General features: G+C 43.6%; 1 protein-coding gene across 2 annotated transcripts in view; it reads right to left on the bottom strand.

Moving 5' to 3' along the window:
• The window catches only part of PINX1 (PIN2 (TERF1) interacting telomerase inhibitor 1), a 76568-nt gene extending 53388 nt beyond the window's left edge, over positions 1 to 23180 (bottom strand). Inside the window, exons 1-6 of one of the 2 annotated variants that reach the window (XM_050948911.1) lie at positions 22880 to 23180; positions 16913 to 17022; positions 14551 to 14643; positions 13710 to 13788; positions 10009 to 10098; positions 8397 to 8470 (exon numbers count right to left, since the gene is read on the bottom strand). In XM_050948911.1, coding sequence (XP_050804868.1) covers positions 8397 to 8470; positions 10009 to 10098; positions 13710 to 13788; positions 14551 to 14643; positions 16913 to 17022; positions 22880 to 22898 — 465 coding nt within the window. In that variant the 5' untranslated portion in view covers positions 22899 to 23180. Of the gene's footprint in view, positions 1 to 8396; positions 8471 to 10008; positions 10099 to 13709; positions 13789 to 14550; positions 14644 to 16912; positions 17023 to 17141; positions 17161 to 22879 lie in introns of those variants that run through there. The other variant, XM_050948912.1, reaches the window with a different exon arrangement.
• Between the last annotated feature and the right edge of the window lie 2818 nt (positions 23181 to 25998).

Raw genomic sequence — 25998 nt, 5'->3', positions numbered from 1 at the left:
ATTTCTCAAATTATACATATAGGCACACACACCAATCATCTGTACTGAGTAAACCATGATGGTCAAGGCAGACAAAAATTAACAGCTCACAGGGAGGGCTCCTACCAATCACTGCCTTCAAAGTTTGGCTCTCCTATATAACAGCGTAAAGCAATTTCCTACGGCTACTGATAGGGTGATAGAGTGCATGTCAATCACTTACCAGAGTTTACTGTAAGTGATCAGCACTTCTCCCCTCCCCCCCACCTCCCAAACTATGGATTTTTGAAGATACAAATGAAAAACCATCACTGATGTACAAATTGCAAGGAGCAGCCATCACAAAAACCAGAAGCTGTGAGCGGAGTCTGAGTGGTGACTATGTTGTTACTGGAGTGTTTGGTCAGTGTTTACTATAGAAGAAGTTCAGTATTTAAACATCCATTCAATATCTGACACTTCATTACAGGACTATTTATTCTCATTTACTTCCCTTACTGATATTAAACATTGCATTAAAAGCAATGAACCTAATATTTACTCCTCGACAATACAGAATGCATTAAACATTCTTGCTGTAAACATGAAGGGCTGACTGATACACATGAGACAAAGTCCTGTGCTTAGAATCCGAGAGCCATGAAGTCCTAAATTTTAATCTCATCTCTGATAAATTCCCCCTGTGGGCCAAGTCACAACACCTGGGTCACAGCTCCTCACCCTCGAATACTGGGGATATTATAATATCAAATAAATACAGCAGGAGAGAATAAATGCAATACATATTAGAGACCACTAGAGAGTGAAGAAGGAAGACAATGCTGTGGGAGCCATCACATTTTTGTGAGGTATTTCAAATAAACCAATTTATAATTCCCCACCCCTGACACATTAAATCTAGTTTTTCTTGACTTTATTTACTTTAGGGGCTTGGATTTCCCTTCAGAGAGTATTCCACTGACATTGCCATTAGGAAGCTTGCAGAAGATCTGGCATGTGTCTTCCTTTTCCTAACTAAGTGCCTGCTCCCTGTTCTATTCCCAGCTTCTGACCACCCTGAATAGAAGAAGCCTTTCCTTTTCCTTTATTACTCCCCCACATCCAGATATTTATAGACATTGTGGTAGTCTCCTTCTGCCTCTTTTCTAAGACGAGCATATCCAATTGCTCCACTCCCACCTTCTAGGACATGCCCTCTAACCCTTTAGCCATTTTACTAAGCTCATTTTGGACTTTCTCCAGCTTTTCAGCATCCTTTGTGTACTGCACATTCCCATTCTGAACACCCTGTGCCAGCTGTGATCTTGCCAAGCTCAAATAGCACTATCAGTAATTCTTATCTGATAACCAACTTCTGTCTTATGCAACACTTAATTCCGTCCACAGACAAAGCTGTGAAGAACACAGCTAATGAATCCTGACACCCCCCAGTGACACAGGTATTAACTCCATTTTACAGATGGGAAAACTGATGCAGAGAGAAGTTGTGACTAGTCTAAGAACACATTAGTTAAGCCTCACATACCCTATGTCAGGTAAGTATCAGCATTCACATTTCACAAAGGGGAAAACCAGGGCACAGAGGAAGAAAGGGGTTTGCCCACAGCCTCTCAGTGAGTCAATGGCAGAGCCAGGATTAGGCACATTTTCAAGTTCTGGATTCTAACCACTAGGCAATGAGGTCTTTGATAACTGCTGGGAAATGCAACTCAATTGAGGAAACTCTGGAAAACGTGTGAGAAGCCAATTTCCTGATAAAAAAGTGAGACAGCAATGGGGACGAAGGCTGAAATTCCGGATGATGAACAGGAAAGAGATCACACCAAACGGGGAGGTAAATGGGCAACTAGTCTTTGGCCATTTAGGGGAACTCATGCATGATAACATCTATGTTAATATAATTTAAGGAAGCTGTTTACTGATCAGATGGCCTGAGACATGGAAGTGAGATGGGCTTAAAGCACTCAAGTTTTCTATGCAAGAATCTGACTTATTAGAAGCATCCCAGCAAATCAGGGCTTCTCCCCCAAACCCCAAAATTAGTCAGTGTCAGAATCATGTTGTTTAGCTAATGAGCTGGGACTGTAATTCATTCCCAAATCCTCAGTCACACTCAGGAGTATTTTCTCCTGTGATAAGGCTCCATCAGGAAACACAGCTGGATGGAGGAAGGAAATTCTGAGAAGAAAAAAAAACAGTGGGGGTTCCAGGAAGTTCAACCAGATAGGAACTAATGGAATTTGTTTTTCTGTCTCCCCAGCTCCGAAGCGAGTGAGAAAATTAAAGGGGGGTGGGGGAGAAGGCTGGCAGGCACTGCCCTGCAAGCAGGTCCCCACCACAGGTCTCGGGAGAGTGCCATAATTACAATTCAATATTTTCGATCACTCATTGTCTCCCTGAGAAAACTGCAGACGTTTCCAATTTAGGTGAGCTCCAAAGCTCAGCCATTGTTTTCACTTGAAGGGAGACGGTTCCAGAGGTCCCTCTGTAGTTTATTAAAAAGGCTTTGTTTGACCACACGATCTATCATGAAGGAAACATTTATTTTAGATTTTAAATAATTTTAAAAAGACGCCTATCAAAGGCTTTGGGTACCTTCGCATCATCAATACATATAATGAAATTCCAGCAGCACTGACGTGATCACTTTAACAAGATCTCAGCCAGCCAGACACCTACCAAAAAGCCTTTCCACCCCTTCATGGGTATGGGGAGCAATCACACAGCCCTCTCTAAAAATCTTACCCAACCTGACGTGTTTTTTTCAGCTTGCCTGAAAGGTGGCTAAATTCAGGCTACTTGGGACTGGGAGTGGGAAGCAAGATCCAATCTCAGAGCCTTCACAGAGAATGCACTGCCAGCCACCTATCTCTTTCGTAAAGAGGGGGATCCAGCTTGTGCATCCCTGCTGACTGCAGAGGAGGCAGAATGAGGTAGGAAGAGAGGTGGTCCCTCAGGCAGGTAGCCTCAGACCATTCAGGGCTTTACAGGGTATAACCAACATCCTAAACTCCACAAGCAGCCTAATGGGCAGCCAATACAGATCCCAGAGCTCAACGGTCACATGGTTCCAGTGATATGTCCCACTCATTAAATGAGCTACGTCATTCTGTGTCAGCTTCAGTGTCCGAATGGTTTTAAGGTGCAGCCCCAAGCAGAATTTGTTACAACAGTCTAATCTTCAGGTGACAAAAGCATCGATAACAGTGACACGGTCAACATTTGAAATGAAAGGTCACAGCCTCCTAGCCAGGTGCAGGTGGTAAAAAGTTGACTGATCTAACGTGGTCTTCAAGCAGCAGCTGGGAGCTGAAACCACTCCTAAATTGCAAACACTAGTGACTAATGGTAGATGTACTCCCTCACAGGGACGTGTATTATCTCCACTATCTCCTTTAGCTGCTTCTCCCAGCCCACCATCATCTCAGTCTTGTCTACGCTGAGCTTCAACCAGGTTGCTCTGACCCATAACTCAATATTACTGGCTGAGGTGCTGAACTGCATCAAGAGGGTGGGACAAGAGAGAGATACAGCTGGGTGTCATCAACATACTGATAACGCCCCCATGCCTCCTTAATAACCTAATCCTCCTAATGGCCCAGACTCAGGTAGAGTGGGAAAGGTGACAGATTGGCACCCCATGGCACCCACACCTGAGAACTTTTCAGGAAAAAGCAATGTGCCCACAACTACCCATTGAGACCTCTGAGAGAAAAAGACTGAAGATTTATTCAAGGATAGGTACATAACAGGCAATTGCAATGTAAGCTTCTCTGCATCTCTTGACTCTGAGCTGGTGGAACCATCTCTAGGAATAAGAAGGGAATTTAGTACTAAGGACTGAGTTAACCTGAATGCTTTCTTAGAGGTTGTGAGATATGGACAGTAGTCCAGCAGGAAATGGACTGAAACCACCTCACACAGATCACCAAACAGCTATTACATGTAGAGGAGTTTTGATGACTCAGTGACCTGAGTTGGATTCTATGAACTAGAGGCAAAATATTAGACATTCTATTACCAGTTCCTTGAAAGGGATCTCTCTGAAGTACACATGGTTTGAGAATGCAGGAGCAATACAAGACGCACTAGCACTATACAAAGCGTGGTTACAATAAGGCTTTAAAGGCGATAAGACTCCTTGGTAGCAGTAGTTCTAGCACCTAAATCCACCTGTCCTGACTTGTCCCATGCAGAGATAATAGCATGCAACTGCTGAAGGTGAAACTGTAATGAAAAGACAAGGGACCACAGACTACCAGCATCCGATGGACACCAGGACTCTTCCTACTCTCTCTCTCTCTCTCTCTCTCTCTGAACAGAAACGGATATAAACTACTGTCCAAGAGAATTACAGCATCTGCAGTGCTCTCTCTTTGCCACATCAGGGAAATGCCCAGTGTCCAGGAATTATAGCAGAGACCACAAATAAACCCGACAATATCATTTAAAAGGGTCAACTGACCAATTAATGTAATACCAAGCCAGATTCCCTGCTCCTATGTAAAATCCACTGTAGGAGACAAAAGAGGAATAGGAAAAGTCTGTGAAGTTCCAAGCTGCAAGTCCCCCTTTACTTGAGGGGCTAAGCAGTGCAGTTTTTATATTGTTCGCCCTCTAAATGTCACAGGTCTCTGGGATCCAGAGAGAAAGGAGGGCTATTGCACTGTGGGTAGAATGGCTTAAGAAGCAGCTGTGCTGCTATTGGCTGGGTCTACCTGTGGCTGACCAGCAGCAGCTTCAGAGGGGATACAGAGGGCGAGTCCACCATGCCAAGTTGCCCTACCTCTTCTGCCACTATTTCAACATGGAAATCTAGCCAGGGAACAGGGAATAGCATCACAGAGAATAGCACCTCTCCTGCACCCCCAGAGTTCAGTGCCACATCAAAGCCATTGGCCATCACGTTTTTATAAGAATAAAAACATGTCTACATCTGAATGCACTTCTATAGTGCTTCCACACCTAGCATTGCCACCTTTCAAATAGCTGGTAACCAGACCCCAGACACCCTGCCCATGCTCCACCTCTTCCTCACAAGGTCCCGCCCCCATTGGTCGCTCATCTTCCTCCATGCTCCCATCACTTGCTGGTTCACCTCAAGGAGCCTGCCTGCAGGTAGCAGGCAGCCCCAGCTGAACAGGTGTCGGTGCGGGTTAATTACCCAGCGTCTCGCTCCACCCTGGGTTAACTGAGCTTTTGGTTCGGTTGCCAGGTCATTGGCAGATTCTCAAGGAGGCAATATTAAAGGCTTCACTACAAACTATCATGATGCAAAGGAAAGACAGAAATATAGTTAAAGGCCAATATGACTCCACCAGGAGCTCTTTAATGACCTGAGAAATCAAAAAGGGAAGCCTACAAAAAGTGGAAACATGGACAAATTGCTAAGGAGGAGTACAAAAGAATTGCACAAGGACATAGGGACAAAATCAGAAAGGTTAAGGCACAAAATAAAAGGCAATAAGAAGAGTTTTTTTTAAAATACATTAGGAGCAAGAGAAAGATGAAGGAAAGCATAGTCTTCTACTTAGTGGGGAAGCATATCTAAATGATGACATCAAGAAAGCGGAGCTATTTAATAATGCTTATTTTGCCTCAGTCTTCACTAAAAAGGTTAATGGTGACCAGATACTCAACAAAATATTAACCACCAGGTGAAAGGAATGCAAGCTAAAATAGGGAAAGAATAAGTTAAAGAATATTTAGATAAGCTAGATGTATTTAAGCTAGATGTAGTGGATCACAAAGTGAATAGGAGTTAATCTGATGCAGCCATGAAAAAGGTGTATATCATTGTAGGATGTATTAAAATTGTGGTCGTGTATAAGACATGAGAGGTCCCACTCTGCTCAGCACTGGTGAGGCCTCAGCTGGAGTACTACGGCTAATTCTGGATGCTGCACTTTAGGACAAATTGGAGAGAGTTGAAAGGAGCGCAACAAAAATAAAAGGTTTAGAAAACCTAACCTATGAGGAACGGCTGAAAACACTAGGCACATGAAGTCTTGAGAAAAGAAGACTATGGGGGGACCTGACAATCTTCAAATACGTTACAAAAAGGACTGTGATCAATTGCTTTCCATGTCTACTGAAGGTAGAAGTGGTAGTAATGGGCTTATTCTGCAGTGAGGGAGATTTAAATTATTAGGAAAAACTTTCTAACTCTAAGGCTGGTTAAGCTCTGGAATACACTTCCAAGGGAGGTTGTGGAATCCTCAACACTAGAATTTTTTTAAGAGCAGGTTGGACAAACACCTGTCAGGAATGGTCTAGGTTTACTTGGTCCTGCCACAGCACAAGGGGTGGACTTGATGACTTCCCAGCGTCCCTTCCAGACCTACAGCTCTACGATTCTACAGTGAGATCACTCTTTGGATAACTGGGCAAAATGTGATCCACGAGTTCCTTAAATTTAATGTGGTGATGAAGACCATAAAAAGACGACAAGTCCCAGCAGGTTCTGCTACACCTTGAGCTATCAGGTGGCAGCACCTCAGCAAGAGGACCCATGGCCATACAGCTAATAGGAGAGGTTAATCAAGGGGGCTCAACTACTGAAGGCATATGATAGCTTAGGCCGCTAGTGGCTGCTATAGACTTGAAGTCCAAAAGCTAATTTCAAAACTGCAATAAATTAATGGATCATTAAGACCAGCTGCATTGCGGCTGATGGAGTCTCCCCAAACTGTTATCCATCAAGGCCAAATGATGTGCTTGCAAAATGAAGGTCTGGATTATGACTTTCAGTTGCTGACAAGACAGGACGATTCCTGGTTCTAAGTCTCTTCTAGCCTCAGTTATTTCATTTAATGGTAGCGCTTTTCTTGCAGTTTGGGGAATTCTTATCATAAGAAGCAGATCTGATATCCACTTTCTCTCCCTGTCAAGATTTCATTTATTTAAAACCAAAAAAAATTGTAAAGCTACCTAGGAGAACAGCAAGGCAGTGTATCGTAGTTTGGGTTACACCCTGCAATCTCAAGGGGGTGCTATAGTTTTGATAGCCTACAGATCTTTACCATTACAACACTCACCAGAGACAGGATCTCCTAGCATACTATTCCCAAGCTCTCTGTCACTGGCTTCCCGTGAAGCTGTAGAACAGCTTTAAAATGTTTTGGATTGGAGCTGGCACAAGGCTCTGCATAGTCTAGCTCCATCGCACAGTATTCAAGAAATCGTCTCAGTTCAAACATAGGCTCCAGACTTCCCTCTAACCACAATCAACTTTAGAGTGCCCACAGGATTAGCAGTATAATTCCTGTGGCACGTTCTTTTGTCCCTTCTGTGTGTGCATGCTAGTGATCATCAGTATTGCCAAAACCCTTGCCTGGTTGCACTAGTCATGCTCCTGCACAAGGGAATCACTGCATACTCATAAGACAGACACCCTCCCCATAACAGCAAAATGCTACTGAAACATTAAGTGCAAACCTAGCTGTGACCTACAAAACTCACATCGGTGAGTCTATAAGCGCCAATTTGGACTTCACATTTTACCTACCTGAAGGAACAAAGAGTCCCTGGGAGATATTTAATAGCAGAACTTATTTATGCCTGCGCGTATTGCATACCAAACAACAAAAGTGAAAACCAAGCCACCATATTTAAGGTGACATTAAAAAAGCTTCTCAGGTTTAGAATTTGTAAATATTCAGCTCTCTTGTGAAAATATAAGAACAATTTTCTGTTTTGCTGAGTTTGGTCAGTTTTTGCTAACTATTGTACTTTATATTTACAGTAAGTACATAATCTGCAACTCGAACAACAAAAGATAGCTACTATGCATTCTATATTGCAAATAAGAGTGTAAAAGGAAAAACAAAATTCTTAATATTGACTGATTTGTAGAGAAGTTATGCCATGCCCGCAGTAGATCATTAAAACATCCACTAAACTCACTCTTTTCACCCAATAGTTAAAAGATTGCCCTTCCATTCAGAACTTTAATGGGGGCTTTAAAGCCATTGCTCTTGAAGAGTACGTAAAAATCTCACTTGCACCAAGGCATTTGGATATGTGCATAGGTTTCTTTAAAGGGAAAAATGTTAAAGGAAGAGGAATGATTTACACTATTGAACCCACGATCAAGAAAGACGTACTGGCCTGTTGACCTGCAGGGATATGCTGGCCACCACTTCCTGCAGCTCCCACTGGCCAGGAACGGCGAACCGCGGTCACTGGGACCTGCAGGTGGCCGTGCAAACGTAAACAAACTGTCTGACGGCTCACCAGCGGATTACCATGATGGGCGGTGTGCAGCCCGTGGGCTGCACACCACTGCCCTAACTAGTTTTGAGATGGAACTTGGTACGTTTATAAATGAGATTTTATGACAGGGTTGTCTGTGATAGTAGGGGACTGGACTTGATGACCGAGGGGGTCCTTTCCAGTCCTACATTCATATGATTTACCTCAGTTTTTGTATTCTGTCGTTTCCCAAAAATGCAGGACAGGTCATCTTCACTGCGGGAAGAGAGATCCTTTCCTGGGGAGGTGGGGAGGGAAGAGCAAAGAAATGCAGTCATTATTCATTTGGACAATATCAAAAGTGAACAGTGGGATTCCAGAAGCCTTGGGGGTTGGGGGAGAGACAGGGACAACATGCTAAACGCTGATTGTCCTTGGCCCTTTTGTAGAGGGAGGAATGGGTAGGGATGAGGCAGCAAAGGGGCACAAGAAGCCCACTGTAGTGCCTGTCCTCAGACAGACAAAAAATGTCTCTCTGCACTCCCTCAAGTCATCCCAAAGGGGCCAGGGAAGGGGTAGAGTCCTGGCCCTACCCCCGCTCCCTCCACCTTGATGGACATGCTGCTGACTGGATGCAGCACAGTGGAGAAGGCTGCACCAAGCTAGAGGGACGCATGCTCTGTGTCCCCCTACAGACAGGGCGAGTGCAGGGAGAAAGCGTCTCCTCGAACACTTGCTGGATATCCCTGTCTCTGACAGCACTGTATTCTTCTCTAGATACAGTGTAGCCATCGAGGCTGGGTGGGGATTAATCTTGGCTCATAAAGAGCAAAACTTCTACCGTTGGAAAGTACCAGACTGCCCCAGCTCACAGGTCTCTAAAAATGTTTTCAAGGGCAGGGCAATGATGCTTCAGGTCCTACAATAAGCTTTATCTGCATACTACGCTGTCTGAATACAGGAGTGGTAGACAAAGCAGAGGAAGGGGAAGAAAGGAGGAGTGATGTGACATCTTGAGATGCCACCAAAAGTTAGCTGCAGTCTTTGGTGGAGCCCCAATAACAAAATATGGCCCCCATTCAGAAGTCAACTGCCACTATTTTATGTGATGTATTCACTAGTGTAACACAACATTATACTGGGTATTATATTTTAACAAAGTACCCATTAGTGGAAAATAGTATGTACGGGTACAATCAATTCCAATGACATTTTTATACACACACACACACACACACACACACACACACACACACACACACACACACGAGAAATAGGATTACTATTAAAAAAAAGCCAGAAGCAGAGGATGGCTGTTATCAAGATATCACCAAGAAAAAAAATCAAAACTTCAAGAGTTAAATTCAATTATTTGGGTGACTTAGACCAATGATCAACGATAGAGAGAAGACCTGATAACAGGGCTTTCCTCTTACTGCAATCAAGTGTAAGCTTATCACTGATCTTATATACATGACCACTAAGAGGGGCTATCATGATTGCACAGGATATAGCTGTACAGATGTACAAGCAACAACTTTTAGTTAGTTCTTTCAACACGTGGACCATTGTGTTTTTTTCTTTTATACCATTCAAAATAGTCACCCTTCCTTATTAAATAGCAGCTTCCTACAGACAATGATTGAATTATTCAAGAATATCAGCCTAAAGCCAACAAAAACTGACAAATAAAGCAGGAAGGCTGTATTATAATTTAGAGCTGGCTGCCACATGGATGTGTCTAATGCCAAATGTAAGTCAGAGGGTATGTGTCATCCTGGTACATAGATATTTATAACCCTGCAGTTCATGAAAGAACAACAATGTGCCCCATACCTTTTGCAAACTTCACATAATGAACACGTTTCCTGGAGGATCTGGATTTCTCTTCAAGACTGAATGTCTTCTTCTGCTCACTAGAGGGCTCTAAAACACAAAGGTTACGTTTCCATTAGACAAACGCTAACCACTAAACTCAAAGGTCAGTATATTTAACACCACAATTTAGGGTCATGTTCCAACAACCGGTCACAAAATAACATCAAAGGAGCATGATCAGTGCTGTTCAAGATACGTTACCAGATGATCTTATTACCCCACTTCCCAGCTATTGTTACCCCTACTTGTCATAAGAGTAATTTGAAAAAAGATGCAAGTTCTTCAGAGCAGGGACAGTGCCTTGTTACTAAACATTTATATGGCAAGAGTCCCTAGAACAATGGCCCACCAACGTGATTGCTTCTAAGTGCTTTACAATGTCTTTATGTACAACCCTTACATAGAGTCTGTTGTTATCATTTGTTGCCCACCATACCAATTCATCTAAAAGAAATTCTTGAAGACAAACACACTGATATATAGGATCGACTTTAAGTTAGGGTACTACCCTGAAAAGTGGCTGGAAACGGCATTGTGAGGTTTTGTGATCATCTCTCAATGACTCTCATTTTTCTAGTGCAATCACTCACAGGCTGCTTCTCTTCCTTTCCAAGGCTTTTCATGGCCAATTCCCACCCTACCTAGCATCTCTCATTTAGCATCAAGAGGTTGCTACTCACCTCTGATCAGCCCATCATGCCAGTCTCCATCGTCCACTTATTCAATTTTCAAACAAGCACCTTCATGCCTTCTCTCATGCTGCCCCACACGCTTCAGAGGAATTCCCCATAAACATCCACAAAGCTACCTCATTGTTCACCCCCAACTCCTACGCTGAGATGCTTAAAAATAAACCCTGATAACAGTTAGGCTGCAGATGTGCAGAGACCCTGCCTATGCTGCTGATCAATATCATCTCACTGTTTCCTGGTGCTCCCTCATCTGCCTGTACCCATCTGTTGTCTCATCTTATTCTTAGATTGTAAGCTCTTCACGGCTTTTTGTTCTGTGTTCGCATAGCACCTTACAGTGTGGTCCTGGTCCTCGACTAGGGTTCCTACCTGCTACCACAATACTATCATAGAAGTGTTATTATCACAGAATATCAGGGTTGGAAGGGACCTGAGGAGGTCATCTAGTCCAATGCCCTGCTCAAAGCAGGACCAATCCCCACACAGATTTTTACCCCAGTTCCCTAAATGGTCCCTTCAAGGACTGAACTCACAACCCTGGGCTTAGCAAGCCAATGCGCAAGCCACTGAGCTATCCCTCTCATCGTTGTTAGTTTACAAGTTAAGATGTATTTTCTAACTGCGTATTTTCTAACTGCTAGGCCTGCAGACTCAGCCTGGGTACCAAGAACCAAGCTGGATTCCTTCATTCTCACGTACCCTCACCTGTAATCAAGGATCTGCAGACAAAATTAATCCCTTGGTGAACCTGTGCAAACCCGTTACCCTCCATGGACTAGAACAGGTGGCATTGTCTGGAATTCAGAATGACCGAGCTGGAGTTACACTAGCAACCTAGAGGGGAAAAGCTAATAGCCCATGATCACTCCCTGAACCATCCAGCCCCTACTGCATTTAAATTGAAAATCAATAATGAGGGGAACTAGTTACTCATAGGTCTAGCAAATCTGAGGCTATAAAGAATTTGCTGCAGACAGAGCTGAAAGCCCTCAAAGACAGGTTCTGTGTGGAAACAATGACACACTTGTGAGTCCACTACTGTCTAATCCAGGGGGAACACAAAACGTTCTCAGAAATAAGAATTCTCATGGGAGCATCAATCGCAATCTCACACTTCCAGCAAGAGTGACATCAGCACCCTCTTGTGGCTGTAAGGTGGAACTGCAGTATCCAATATCAGGAATTTTATCTATGGAGCTTTCACTGGAGAGATGCATTATCACCTCCTCTGCTGACTACTGAGACTCAGTATGAGGGCTGGGCGAATGCTGCAGAAACATTCACCCTCATTTTAAAAACAATTTGCTTTATGTCCATATCCTATTCACTTTTCGTGAATACTGAACAACTAAATGGGTGCTCAGATACCATGGGGGTGAGCCAAGTATAAATATCTTTCGAGATCAAGGGTCTTCAAAACTTAGCACAGCATAGAACTTTGGAGAGGTCATAATGGTCTACCTAGGGGATACAGCCCAGGACTAGGAACCAGGACAGCTTTCTTCAATGTCACTGACTCACTGTGCATCCTTGGATGAGCCATTTAAGCCTCTCTGGTCCTCAGTTTCCATATTTGTAAAAATGGGGTTAGTGACACTTGCCCACCACTGAAAGCACTTAATGGATGGCATCAACTTACAAAGAACATTAGGGTCTTCCAAGGGGTTACAGCTATTGGATCTTCCTGTAGCTCAGTAGGATTTTATGATCAGATTCTTAACTGTATTCAGATTCCTGAAGATGTAGAGAGGTTCCCAGTGGGAACTTTAAAGGCACCTAAACCCAATGGAAGTTAAGAACTAGGCACTTTGAAAATGACCCAGGCACCTCTCTATATCTTTAGACACCTAAATACCTTTAAAAATCTGGCCCTTAGAGTCTAAGGACCAGGATACCAGTCGCAGCCCTTATTAAGGGGAGCCTGTAGTTTCTCTACCGCAAAAACTGATTTTGATCTTCCTTGTAACTCCAAAATAACCCCACACTCTTGCTGTCATTTTTAGGATTAACTCATTAGCAGCTACAGTTTGCTCTGAATATTTTGAAAAAACTCACTAAGGCCAACATATTGCAACCAATAATTTGTGGCCAGATGCTGCACCCAGGCAGAATCCCACTGACTTTAATGGGGCTCCACCAGGGAACTAATGGTTACAGACCTGGAGCCCAACGGCTTGTCAGCACATAAAAATTGCCCCAGTCAAAGTAAAGGCAGTATGGTAGATCGGGTTAGTTAAACTTATGCAGCACTATGTGGATGTTTGCACTGTTTTAAATCTTGCTTCTATCAGTTTAGATTGTTCCTACTATTTCAACCAGCATGTGCATAGACCAGGCCCAAGTACTTTCTGAGACTAAGAGACAGCTCTTTTCGGACATTTTTGACAAGTTTCTTGCTTCTGCATGTCCTTCCCTTTCGCCCAACTAAATCACATTACCCCACCATATTTCAGGAGTACACAGGTTTTGACCCCAGCTCATGCAAACAGCAGTTTCTCAAGGCAGAAAAAGGGAAATGCTGAAGAAACTGCCACTAGGTAAAAGCCAGACACAATTCTTCATCAATAAGGCTGACAAGAGGTAAAGTGTGGCAATGGAGAATGTTTGTGTCACACGCCTTTGAACTGCCTCAGGCTGTTTTTCAGTGGCCAACTGCTGCTTCTGCATATCCCACCAGATAAAGGGAACACACCCGTCTGCCTTTTCTATTGAAAAGCCCTACCCATTACAATCTATGGAATTTAATGTAATTCATATGCATTCTCATCAAAATTAACACCCTGGTTCTGCGTGGCATTGAGCCCTCTGTTCCCATTCATTTTAATGAGAGTTGAAGGGGGATAAGCATCGTGCAAGAAGTATTGCCAGCCCACAGGATTGGACCTTAATTTGCCTTTTAAGAAATGAAAAATAGAAGAAATTTTCAGTGAAACTTCCAGCACCCAATATAGCGAAGTATTAACATACCTGATTCACCTTGCCTGTGGCAATTATTCAGTTCAGCCAGAAGTTGGTTGAAGTCATCTTGATGAGCAATCCAGTTGTCCTGTAAATAGCACCCAAGTGAAAAAGAGGCAAAAGATCCTATCAAAAGGTCTATCAGAGTCTCACTCTACATCCTCTAGCTCGAAACACCAAAGGATAACTAGGAATCCCCTAAAGTTTCACAGGCAGAAACACTAACTACAGCTCATTAAGTTCGCTCCAAGTGCCTACGAATTGGGTTGTAAAGTCTTCAAACAATACTGAGTTGTTGTTGACTCTGTCATGCCCCAGTCTGGGCAAGTTGTTTTCAGCTACAGGCAGGAAATGCTAACATAATTTTCCTGCAGCACAAAAGATGAGAACACACAAAGTCAGTTCAGATGTTGACTCAGACAGCGCCTTTAGGGCTCACTCCCACATTCTGTGCAAACCCATGACTACCAACGGGAAATGGGGACTGTTCCAGGAATAGGGAGCAGAATGACAGGAAGGTACGAAACCAGGCCTAGTAAAAGGAGATAAAGGGATATCTACCAGCAAACAAACATTTCAGTTGTCTATGGGAAGTGGCATCTCTGAGCAGCCTACTCTCCATTATTCATTGCTGCCTCCTCACTCCAACATTCTCCCCAAAAACACCCAAGAGGACACAACTGTACCAATACTGCTGTTAGCTGGTTTCTCTCTTCTGTGAAATGTTCATCATTATCCTGACACCACACAAACTTAATGATAGATTTCACTCTCTTCCCATTACATAAAGGGGCTGTCAACAATCAGCACATTCTTACCTGGGTCGGCAGCAAAGCTAACCAGTACTCACCTCATAATTTATGGCTGCTCCTAAACCAAGTGTGTTGTTTTTCACTTGAACCTTGATGTGCTCTGTGCTCCCTTGTTCCTGAACCCCAAGACCCTAATGAGAATATAAGACAAATTGTAAGCGTTTTTCAGGAGCGACACTAAAGATAAATATAGGTATTATACTGAAAGACCATTTGTTTTACAGACAAGATACAATTTATATTATTTATTTTCTAGCCTATGATTTAATTCAGCACATTGAGAATTTGTGTATTTTTAACTTATTTGTGTATTTTTAACTTATTGTTTATGTCCCTCTCAAAACACCAAAGTTGTAGTATCACTGAGTTGTGCATGATTAATCAGGACACCACCTTACATTTCTAGGTGATCCTGCAGTGCTTTACAACTTTGAATATAGAAAGAGAGCGCACACATCAGGAATGCTTCTCTCACCACAGGAATGCATCCACCTCAGGGGTGGAAGATGTAATTGTTGTGCTCAGTTAAAGAACTGCCAACAGGAAACAAAGAATACTGAACTTGCAGAGAGAGGTTAGAGTGAGGCAAATAAAAACGTAAAGGACTAACTGGAACTCAGCAGGACCCATTTCCTTACTTTTTTTCCTTCCTCCATTGCATTCTCACACATAATTCTGTTACTATTTGCTTGTCCATGAAGAGTCTGGGGGCAAGTCAGAACTTCAGATCTTGGCTTTGTCCATACTAAAAACTAACAGTGTTTAAATTCAGTAAGGAAATATGTTTGGGGCCCAATATGTATTTTCTTGCCCAGGTGACAGGAAAACCAAACATGCTAAGCCCATGCTAGGATACCATGTTTTAGCCAAGGTACCTATCAAAGATAAGACCTCATTCCCTAGCCTGTTTATTATTTCCTACCCACACAGATAAGGAGAAGTCACATAAGAACACTCGTAGGCCACATCACGGTATTTGGGAGTAGTGTAGATGAGGCCTATGGTTGAAAACCTGTTTTATGTAGCAATAACTCATATTTAAACATGACTGTTGCTAACATGGGCCCAGCAGATAGTGAATTTTGTTTTAAAAACTATGCTAGCCAGATTCCTCTCGCTACCACGTACCAGGCGTATTGCCTCATCTATTGGGACTGTGTTGTAACCGATCTTCCCCACTTTAGCTGTAATTCCAGTGTAGGCAGGACTTATAGCATGGTTTTAGGACACTTTGGAAAAAATTCCTGTCCCCTTTAGTAAAGGCAACAGCTGTGCTTGGGGTTTTTGCCAGCATGATTTTATCCAATGTGAGCAGAATGTTTGACAGCATCCTTTCAATCTCAGTTTTAAATTTTCATGGCTTTCATACTTATTTTCACATCAGATTAAAAGCACTAACAAATGTGCGTTTGTGCTTACAAATCAAGAAATTAATTAAACACAGTTAGAAAGCTCATTGAAGCCAATGGACTCATTGATGTCAATGGGTTTGGGATCGGCCCCTCCCTGTTGCAGTTGGTATGTGAAATTCTGCTCCAGCAACTAAGTGCAAAATCAGAGCCAGTTAAAAACCTCTTTTCTTTAAGCAACTTCCCCAAGTCAACACAGTTATTGTGAGAGATTCAGGAGTACCTCTTTTCTTTCATCAGAAGTTCTGTGAGTCTCCTAAACTCAAGAAAGCCACAACTATTATTTTTTTATAAATGGTGGATGAGGAATACCCGAGATGAGATATGCCTTTAAAAACAAAAACAATGAAGACCATTCTCTTTTGCGTTTAGTCAGGTAACTAGCACCTGGAAATGCTGAAGAGACACAAGCCTCAGTTCTGGGCTCTGTGGGGTCTCTACAGAAGCTGAGCCACTGTAAAGAGGTAGCAGAGATGTCTTCATTGGCCAACAGAGAACATTTCTGGCATTGGAAGATCACTGGCCTCCACACAGAGCTCTCTACCATAGGAGCATTCCTGGGGTGGGAAGAGATGTGGCTTGATGCAATGCCCTGACTATTCTGTGTGGAAGAGCAGATCATAAGGGTCATTGAAAGCTGTCGAAAGTTAGAGAAGCTTCAGGAGCTGCTCCATCTTACACCCCAAGCAGCTGTCAGAATTTGGGAGGCCCATCTGAAGCTCCTGCAGTTCTGAATCGGGGTCACCCATCTCCTTATCAAAAGACAGCAGAACAGAAAAAAAAAAAAGGAACCAGGACAGCAGGAGAGATCCAGAAATCAGTAGCAGGGGGGTAACAGTAAAGTACCTACTAAAAAGGATATGGCCCTATCAACTATAGGCCTAAGAGCTGCCTGTAATTCCTGTATCCAGCTCTCTCTCAGTATTTCAAATTCTGCAACACCTGAGAGTTTGCTTTTCTGCAAGTCCACTTACTTCTCTTTAGACCATACCTTTCCTTTGGACCATCCCATTTTTTCCAATATCTTCTGGCCAAATTTGGATTCATCTTTACTCCAGGCGCTGTTTCTAGGATCCACGGACCACTTCTGCTTTTTACGGGCTACAGCAAGGGGGAAAAAAATATTATGCTCCATTTAATATCACAGAAGCTGATAATGCAATTAAAAAAAAAAGTCAAGACATTATTTTCCCTCCAAACAGAATCTAAAACAGACTTACATAGTCCCTATTACCAAAGTATCTGAGCATCTCAATCTTCAATGTATTTATCTTCAGAACACTTCTGTGAAGTAGGGAAGTGCTATTAGCCTCACTGGTCAGACAGGGAGCTGAAGCACAGAGAGATTAAGAGACTTGCCCAAGGTCACACAGGAAGTATGTGACAGAGCAGCAACTCAAATGTAGGTCTCCCAAGTTCTAGGCTAGTGCCCTAATCACTGGACCATCCTTCCTCCCTGAATGTCAGAATATAATCTAATCACTGCAATAATTAAAAAAAAACCAAAAAAACTAAACATAATCAGTCACAGACACCTGCTTATTCAAACAAGTACAGAACAAGCACCAATGTGATGAAAACTTTCAAGGGCTGCACAGAGAATGGCTAATTTATCTGAGAACTCAGATGACATTATTATTTGTATTACAGTTGCTCCCACCTAGAGTCTCCAAATGAGGATCAAGGCCACATTCTGCTCAGACACAGTAAGAAAGATCCTCTGCTTTGAAAAACTTGCAGTCCTACAAACAATTATGCACATGCTTAACTTCCATGGAAACCAATGAAGTAAAGCTGGCACAGCAAAGTTAAGCATGTGCATAACTGTCTGCAGGATCAGGGCCTAAACAGAAAAAGGAAGTATTATTCCCCTCATTTTACAGATGGAGGCACAGAAAGACAAATGGCTTGCTCAAGATCATAAAAATTCTGTGGCTGAGCCAGGAATTGAACCCAATTCCCCCGAGTCACAATTCCATGCTTTAATTACAAGATCATCATTCCTCTAAATGCACCTGTGGAAAATAGGAACAAGAGTACAGGATCACAATCTGGTTTTGGACCCAATTCTGGTTCTTCTAAAAAACACTCTGACTTAAAAAAAAAAAACTCCACAAAACACAGCGATGAACAAAATTACAAAATTGTGTTTTTTAACATTAGCTTTAAAGTTCCCAGGCAGCATTAGAAGCGCTAGTAACTACCCTGCGCAGTACAGGAAAACCACTCTCAAGAAAAGTCCTATTGGATTTAAGAGGAAATTATACCCTGCTGATGGAATACCCCAAAATTCCTTCAGATGGTTAAATACCAATAGAAAGGATCTCATTCTCTGGAAAACTTTAGAGGTTTCTAGAGAGATCTCTGTGTGACTTCTGGTATGCTTTTCCATAAGTGAAACTGACCAGCCTGTTTTCACTATCCAGGTTGAGTAAAAATTCAAGCAGTTAATAGAGTGTAAGGGGAGAAAAGTCTAAAACTCTGTTAGTGTTGATAATTTAGTGATACCAATAACATAGGGATTGTTTGTGTTTATAGATAAACACAAAGTGGCTGAGATGATCAAAAGGGCCTAAATATGCCAAGTGCCTAACACTCCCACAGATCTTCACTGGGCACTTCACCTCCTTAGGCTAATCTGAAAATCTCAACCAAAAGGAGTTATGTGGATGCTGGCCAAAATTTACAAAGCTAACTAGTGATTTTGGGAAACCAACTTAACACACCTCAAAGAAACCTGATTTCAAAAAATAATGATCACCAGTCCTCTGAAAATTGAACTGAACATTGAATCTCACAACATTTGAAAATCTTGGCCACTGTCCCTTTAAGCCACAGAAAGTTGTACTTTTCAAAGTCAACCAGTGCAGCTTAGGAGGATCAATTCAAGAGGACATAGTCACACACATACGGAAGGTTTCAAGTACACTAATGCCTCCTTCCCAATTCCATGCCTTACATTATCCCTTTTCCTCTACCCCTTTAGCCTGAAGTCTCCTCATCATTGTTCTCCTTTCATCTTCCTCAAATCACTATAATCCCACCTGTTCAGCACTTCCTACCAGCTATAACATCTGCAGAACCCTACTCTTCTGTCTTTTGTAACTATTATGCAGGATAATGGCTTAACAAAACCTGAGGAATTAAAATAGGTACATCCTACACAGGTGAAAAGCTGCCACATATATCTAAGATGCTCTACAGTTCACACTCCCCAGAGACCCTTGGTTCCAAGACGTAGTAGAGTACCTTCTCAAAGCTGAAATCTGTAACACTTTCCTGGCACCTTAAATCACAGGATCTCAAATCACTTTACAGACAAGGTATTAATCTTCACATTTCTCTGAGGTAGAAGTGTTAGTCCTATTTTACAGATAGGAAAACTCAAACACAGAGAAGTGAAGTGACTTAGTTAAAAACAACAAGAAATCTGTGGAAGAGCCAGGAATCCAACCTCTGTGCTGCAGCCATCATAGAATATCAGGGTTGGAAGGGACCTCAGGAGGTCATCTAGTCCAGCCCCCTGCTCAAAGCAGGACCAATCCCCAGCTAAATCATCCAAGCCAGGGCTTTGTCAAGCCTGACCTTAAAAACTTCTAAGGAAGGAGATTCCACCCCCTCCCTAGGTAACCCATTCCAGCGCTTCACCACCCTCCAAGTGAAAAATCCCTTCTCCTCCAAATGAGTTTTGGAAAGAACAATTCTCTTTGTCAGAGATGTCTGTTCACTATAATCTTTCCAAAATGAAGAAGTAAACTACCTATCATCCTGCAAGCGAAAAGTGATTCAGTTCCAACACTAGCACTCCGCTGTACCAAACTGCCCCTGGAGAATTACACTATGGAGGTGCTACTGATATCCTGGACAAGCAGCACCATCCAGTGGAGAAAAACTTCATTGACTCAGATACTTTTTGCTATTCCACTAACTCCAGTTCTGTGCACCTTTTTGCCCAGCTGCAGACCTGAATGTGAAGCTGAACTAGCAGTTCTGAAACTGTGGTACATGGAGCATTCAATAATTATGGGCCAAGAGCTGGGTGGTGATGTGCTAATGGCTCTCCTCTGTGTCTCCAGCTGCTAAACTGCACTAAGAGATGGCTAATAACATTACTGTTCTAGGCATCCTCTCCTTGCCCTCTCATCTATCCATCTGTAGTCTCTTGTTTTAGATTATTCTTTTTGAGTCTGACAAAGTGGGTATTCACCCACAAAAGCTTATGTTCCAATATGTCTGTTAGTCTATAAGGTGCCATAGGACTCTTTGTCGCTTTTTACAGATCCAGACTAACACAGCTACCCCTCTGATACATAATACCTAGGAGTTTCAATCATGGATCAGACCCTGTTGCGCTAGGTGCTGTACAGAGAACCAAACCAGTCCCTGCCACAAAGAGCTTACAATCTAAGTAGACAAGAGACAACAGACAGCTACAGACTGACAGGGCAGTACAAGGAAACAACATGACAATATTGGACAGCATGATAGGCAGCATACTCTGCACACCAGCACCCTGACCAGTGTCAAATTTTTTGTAGGCATCATGGTATAGGAGAGTTTTGAGAAGGATTTTAACGTAAGAATGGCCCTACTAGGTCAGACCAAACGTCCATCTAGCCCAGTATGCTGTCTTCTGACACTGACTAGTGCTAGATGCCCCAGTGGGAATGAACAGAACAGGTAATCATTAAGTGATCCATCCCCTGTTGCCCATTCCCAGCTTCTGGCAAACAGAGGCGAGGGACACCATTCCTGCCCATCATGGCTAATAGCCATTGATGGACCTATCATCCATGAATTTATCTAGTTCTTTTTTGAATCCTATTATGGTCTTGGCCTTCACATCCTCTGGCAAGGAGTTCCACAGGTTGACTGTGCATTGTGTGTAGAAATACTTCCTTTTATTTGTTTTAAACCTGCTGCCTATTAATTTCATTTGGTAACCCTTAGTTCTTGTGTTATGAGAAGTATTAAACAACACTTCCTTATCTACTTTCTCTACACGAATCGTGAATTTATAGACCTCAATCATATCTCCCCTTAGCCGTCTCTTTTCCAAGCTGAAAAGTCCAGTCTTATTAATCTCTCCTCATATAGAAGCCGTTCCATATCACTAATAATTTTTGTTGCCCTTTTCTGAACCTTTTCCAATTCCAATATAACTTTTTTGAGATGGGGCGACCACATCTGCACACAGTATTCAAGATCTTGGTGTACCATGGATTTATACAGAGGCAATATGATATTTTCTGTCCTATTTATTCTCTTTCTTAATTATTCCCAATATTCTGTTTACTTTTTTGACTGCCGCTGCACACTGAGTGGTTGTTTTCAGAGAACTATCCACAATGATTCCAAGATCTCTTTCTTGAGTGGTAACAGCTAACTTAGACCCCATCATTTTATATGTATAGTTGGAAGTATGCTTTCCAATGTGCATTACTTAGCATTTATCAAAACTAAATTTCATCCGCCATTTTCTTGCCCAGTCACCCAATTCTGAGATCCTTTTGTAGCTCTTCGCAGTCTATCTGGGTCTTAACTATCTTTAGTAGTTTTGTATCATCTGGCAAATTTTACCACTTCACTGTTTACCCCTTTTTCCAGATCATGTATGAATATGTTGAACAGGACTGGGCCCAGAACAGACCCATGGGGGACACCACCATTTACCTCTCTCCATTCTGAAAACTGACCATTTATTCCTACCCTTTGTTTCATACAGTTGTCAGCGTAGATATAGCCTTTGAGACTTCCATTGCAGCAGAAGAGCAAAGTTGCTGACCACAGTCTTTATCTTGGAACGTTAGTTGATCTTTTCCATATCCTGGGTCCAGGCCCTTGAGTGCTTTGAAGATATGTATTGAGACCTCGAACTTGATTCCACCATCCAGCAGCATTAAATAATCAAACTGTGATAACAGTTTACCGCACACTCAATTTAAAAAAAGCCTCTCCCACAAGAACATATACCCCCCTTATGCAAAAGCTCTATAATGTTAATGTTTAACATTAAGCACAAATCTTGTTTGAGTTCAGCGGGGCTATGTCAAGTATGTTCTTAACTTTCTACATATGTATAAGTCTTTACACAGTCAAGGTACTCTCACTCAGATACTACGAAGTTTTGTTCTGACAACAGAAAATCCCTCTTGCTAACACTGAGAATAAGGCAGTGTTCGTTTCCTGTCCTAAATTGCTGTGCGTCGTTAAGCGGTTGCCACCCTTCCTCGCCAGAGATGGCTGTGTTTCACCACTGCATCCATGTGCGCACTCACACCATAGTGCAGTGTCGGGGTACGCACCAAGGGCCACGATGAGAAGTGTTTTCCCCTCTGATGGGTGGCTCTTTTAGTGTGGGGGTGGGGGGAAGACAGACGCTGGTGTGGGAAACAACCCCATGCTGGCCCAACAACACAACTTCAGCCCCTACCCAGCACCCTGCCCCTCACCACAGAGGGGCTGGGGCCCAGTACCCACCCTGCCCAAAGCCCCACAGAGGGTCCCAGCAGGCAGGACCCCCAGAGGGACCTCCCCACTCGCTCCCCCAATGCCTGGGCCAAGGCACGTTCCTCCCTCCCCCCCCACATTGCTTTGGTAGCGCCCAAGGGCTCCTCCCAGCAGCCCCACCGCTGGGCTGGGGCCCCAGAGCACCCCGGGCGGGGCAGGGAGCCAGGGTTCGAGTGGAAAACACCCAGCGGGACATAGGAACGCAGCATGGAGCGGCGCCCCCACCCCCCGGAGAGATAGTGGTATCTCCCTACCCCTCAGAATAGCTCCTTCCATCTAGTCCATCCTTCCCCCCCCATCCCTAGTGGTGTCCACCTCCTCAGCGGCTATGGTTTCTCCCCACACCCCTCCTGCGTAGAGAGTGGTAGCTCCCTTTCCCAGACACATAATGGTTTCTCCCTTCACCCGCCTTGCCGGCTGTAGCCCCCGCAGCAGTCCCACTACTCACGCTCTGCCAGCATCGCCATCTTTGGGGCCTTCTGAGCTAGCGGCGCGCAGAGCCGCCGGGGCACCTGCCAGCGCCGCCATCTTGGGAGAACGGGGCCTTTCTTCCCCTCGGGCGCAGAATAGGGCGCCGGAAGATGTGCCTGACTCAAAAGGGAAGGCAAATCAAAACACGGAGCTTTTCCAAGGGGGAAGCGGGGCTTGCTAGGGACGTAGAATAAACCGAGTGCTATTAAAACGCTCACCCACCCCCAGCGCGGCGTGGAAATACACAGGCAACTGCCGGGCAGCCCGATGGCTGTCGGATTGAGCCTGCCTGGATCGGGGCTCGGCCCAGCGCCGGCTGGTGCCGTGTGGGCGCGTGGCGGGCCGCCGTGGTGCCCGCTCGCCAGCTCACCTGACACGATGGCCGCAGGCCACCTCCGATGGTTGCTAGGTGACGCTGGAGCCGGGGGGGCCGCGGGCGGAGCATCCGCGCAGCGTGACTTCCGGCCGCGGCCGCCGCCGTCTTCGGTATCCAAGGGCCCTCGGGCGGAGGCGTCCCACCAAGTGTCCTTGTCCCGCGAGGGAACGTCCACCCGCGTCAGCGCCCCAGGGCGGCCTAGCTGCGCTCCGTGGAAACGTTGCGCCCTGGTGGGGCATGACCGCCCTGGGCGGTGGGGCTGGGATCGCCTCAGCACCTGGAGCGCAGCTCAGAAGAGAGGTTTTCTCCTAGACCCATCTCGCTTCCCCTCCCATTTCCAGTCACAGAACAGCCTTGTGGCTAGGGTGACCAGACAGCAAATGTGAAAAATCGGGACGGGGTGGGGGGTAATAAGAGCCTGTATAAGAAAAAGACCCGAAAATCGGGCCTGTCTCTATAAAATCAGGACATGTGGTCATCCTTCTTGTGGCAACAATAGCGATTGCTTACTTGACACCTAATGTCAGGGCTACAAAATAGGCTTGTAAAAGCAGCAAAGAGTCCTGTGGCACCTTATAGACTAACAGATGTATTGGAGCATGAGCTTTCGGGAGTGAATATTTACCCATGAAAGCTCGTGCTCGAATTAGTCTGTTAGTCTATAAGGTGCCACAGGACTTTTTGCTGTTTTTACAGATCCAGACTAACACGGCTACACCTCTGAAAATAGGCTTGGTTATAAGAGAGCATGGGAGAGACCAGTGAGGTACAAGGGTAAGAAGATTTAGGCTGTGTCCACTGTGCAGCTTACGGCAAGTCTTGCAGCTGTGAGGCACGGACAGTGTAGCCACTCTTCGTGGGCGGGAGAGCTCCAGCCAACAAAATAAAACCACCCAGCAAGGGGCGGTAGCTTTGATGGCGGGATGCTCTTCTGCCGACAAAGCACTGTCCACACTGGTGTTATTCATTGGTAAAATGTTTGTTGGTCAGGGCTGTGTTTTTTCACCCCCCCGCCCGAGCGACAAAAGTTTTAACCAACGAAAGTGCAGCGTAGACAGCCTTAATCTAATCCATTTTCTAGGCGCCAATACCTGCTTGTTTTGTAAAATAAATAGGCCCACATCCTCACAGGTGTTTAGGTGTCTAACTCTCATTGATTTCAGTGGGAGTTAGGTGCCTGAAAACCTCTGTGGATCTGCTTCCTAGTACTTTGTCCAATCTAGTTTTAAAAGTCTTAAGCAATACAGCTTCTATCCCTTCCCTTGGGAGACTGTTCAACACCCTAGTAGGTAGCACTACTGGGAAGTCTTCTCTTTCTAAATTTCATTCAATTCATCCCGGCTATTGTCCCCATTACACTTCCTACATAATTCCTCTGCATTCATGGCACTTAACCCCCTTGTTTCTTTAGAGGACGCCAGAACACTAGTTCTGTTAGTGTGCTAAGAATATGCTACTACATCTCTCTGTCTGTGTTTATACAAACTCTCTTTTTAATACAGACCCCTGGTTTTTCACCCTTCTAATTGTCCATATCTTGTGTGAGCCATTTAAGTCCAGTGAAATATAGTTTTCATTTCTATATTTGGAGACGTTAATGTCTCTTCTCTTTAGACGGTTAATGTAATATCAGATAAAATCTGTAGGTGGTGGTATTACACAGCCCTAAGAAAGAGCTTTAAAATAAAAGAGATGCAGAGATGTTAAAAGTGCAGCTGTACTCTGAAACATAAATTAGTAAAAATGCCATTAGGATGTCATGTTTATAGTTTTGCAGTGGTTTTCAGATCACATGTACTCAGTTTATAAAAGTTAAAAGATACTTTTTTCTAACCACCAGCCCTACAACTTCTACTTGAGATCTGAGAATTAAACTAGGTATTTTCCTTTTTTGTGTATCATTACCCGACAAAGGTTCTGCAGGCCACTTTATACCCTCAGTGACAATTGTGCAACTCCCATGGTCTTCAGAGGATTCCTTCAGTGAAAAACGTGCAGTCCTATTGCTTTCAGTTGCAGTGATTGGAATTTAGGAAAACATATTTAATGATGCATAAAAAGGAGTACACCTCTACCCCAATATAACACTACCTGATATAACACAAATTCGAATATAACACGGTAAATCAGTGCTGGTGGGCGGGGCTGCACACTCCGACGGATCAAAGCAAGTTCAATATAAGGCGCTTTCACCTATAACACTGTAAGATTTAATCCCAAGGACAGCATTATGTCGAGGTAGAGGTGTATAATCCAGTTTATTCCTTCTTAGCTGGGTTGGTTCTGGCAAAGCTAACACTAGGAAAAAAGTAGTATATAAACATAGACCACATGTATACTCAGTATATGTAGATATAATCTGAATTAGATCTAGTCAGAAAAGTTCCATCCAAAAGAGATTTTGATGAAAAATTAGGGTGAGATGTGTGGAAATTGCAAAAATGTTCATAAAAATGTTTTCTGATTAGCTTGATAACTGGATGGAGAATATTAATCTAAATATAAATTTCAACAGAAAATGGAAAAACACGTCACAGAAATGTAAGTGAAATGACTTTTTGCTATTTGCTGACTAACTCTATCCTGAATAGACATGGGGAGTGGGGATGCTATGTAAGATTGTGCAATTTTACATAGTCCCTTTCCAGAGTGGAATTGCATTTTAAGGCAAAACTTTTCAAAAGTGCCATCTAAGGCCCTGATCCTGTAAACACTTAAGC

This window comes from Gopherus flavomarginatus, chromosome 4, assembly GCF_025201925.1.
Source record: "Gopherus flavomarginatus isolate rGopFla2 chromosome 4, rGopFla2.mat.asm, whole genome shotgun sequence".
NCBI lineage: Eukaryota > Metazoa > Chordata > Testudines > Testudinidae > Gopherus > Gopherus flavomarginatus.
This window is presented reverse-complemented; position numbering and strand designations above follow the sequence as displayed.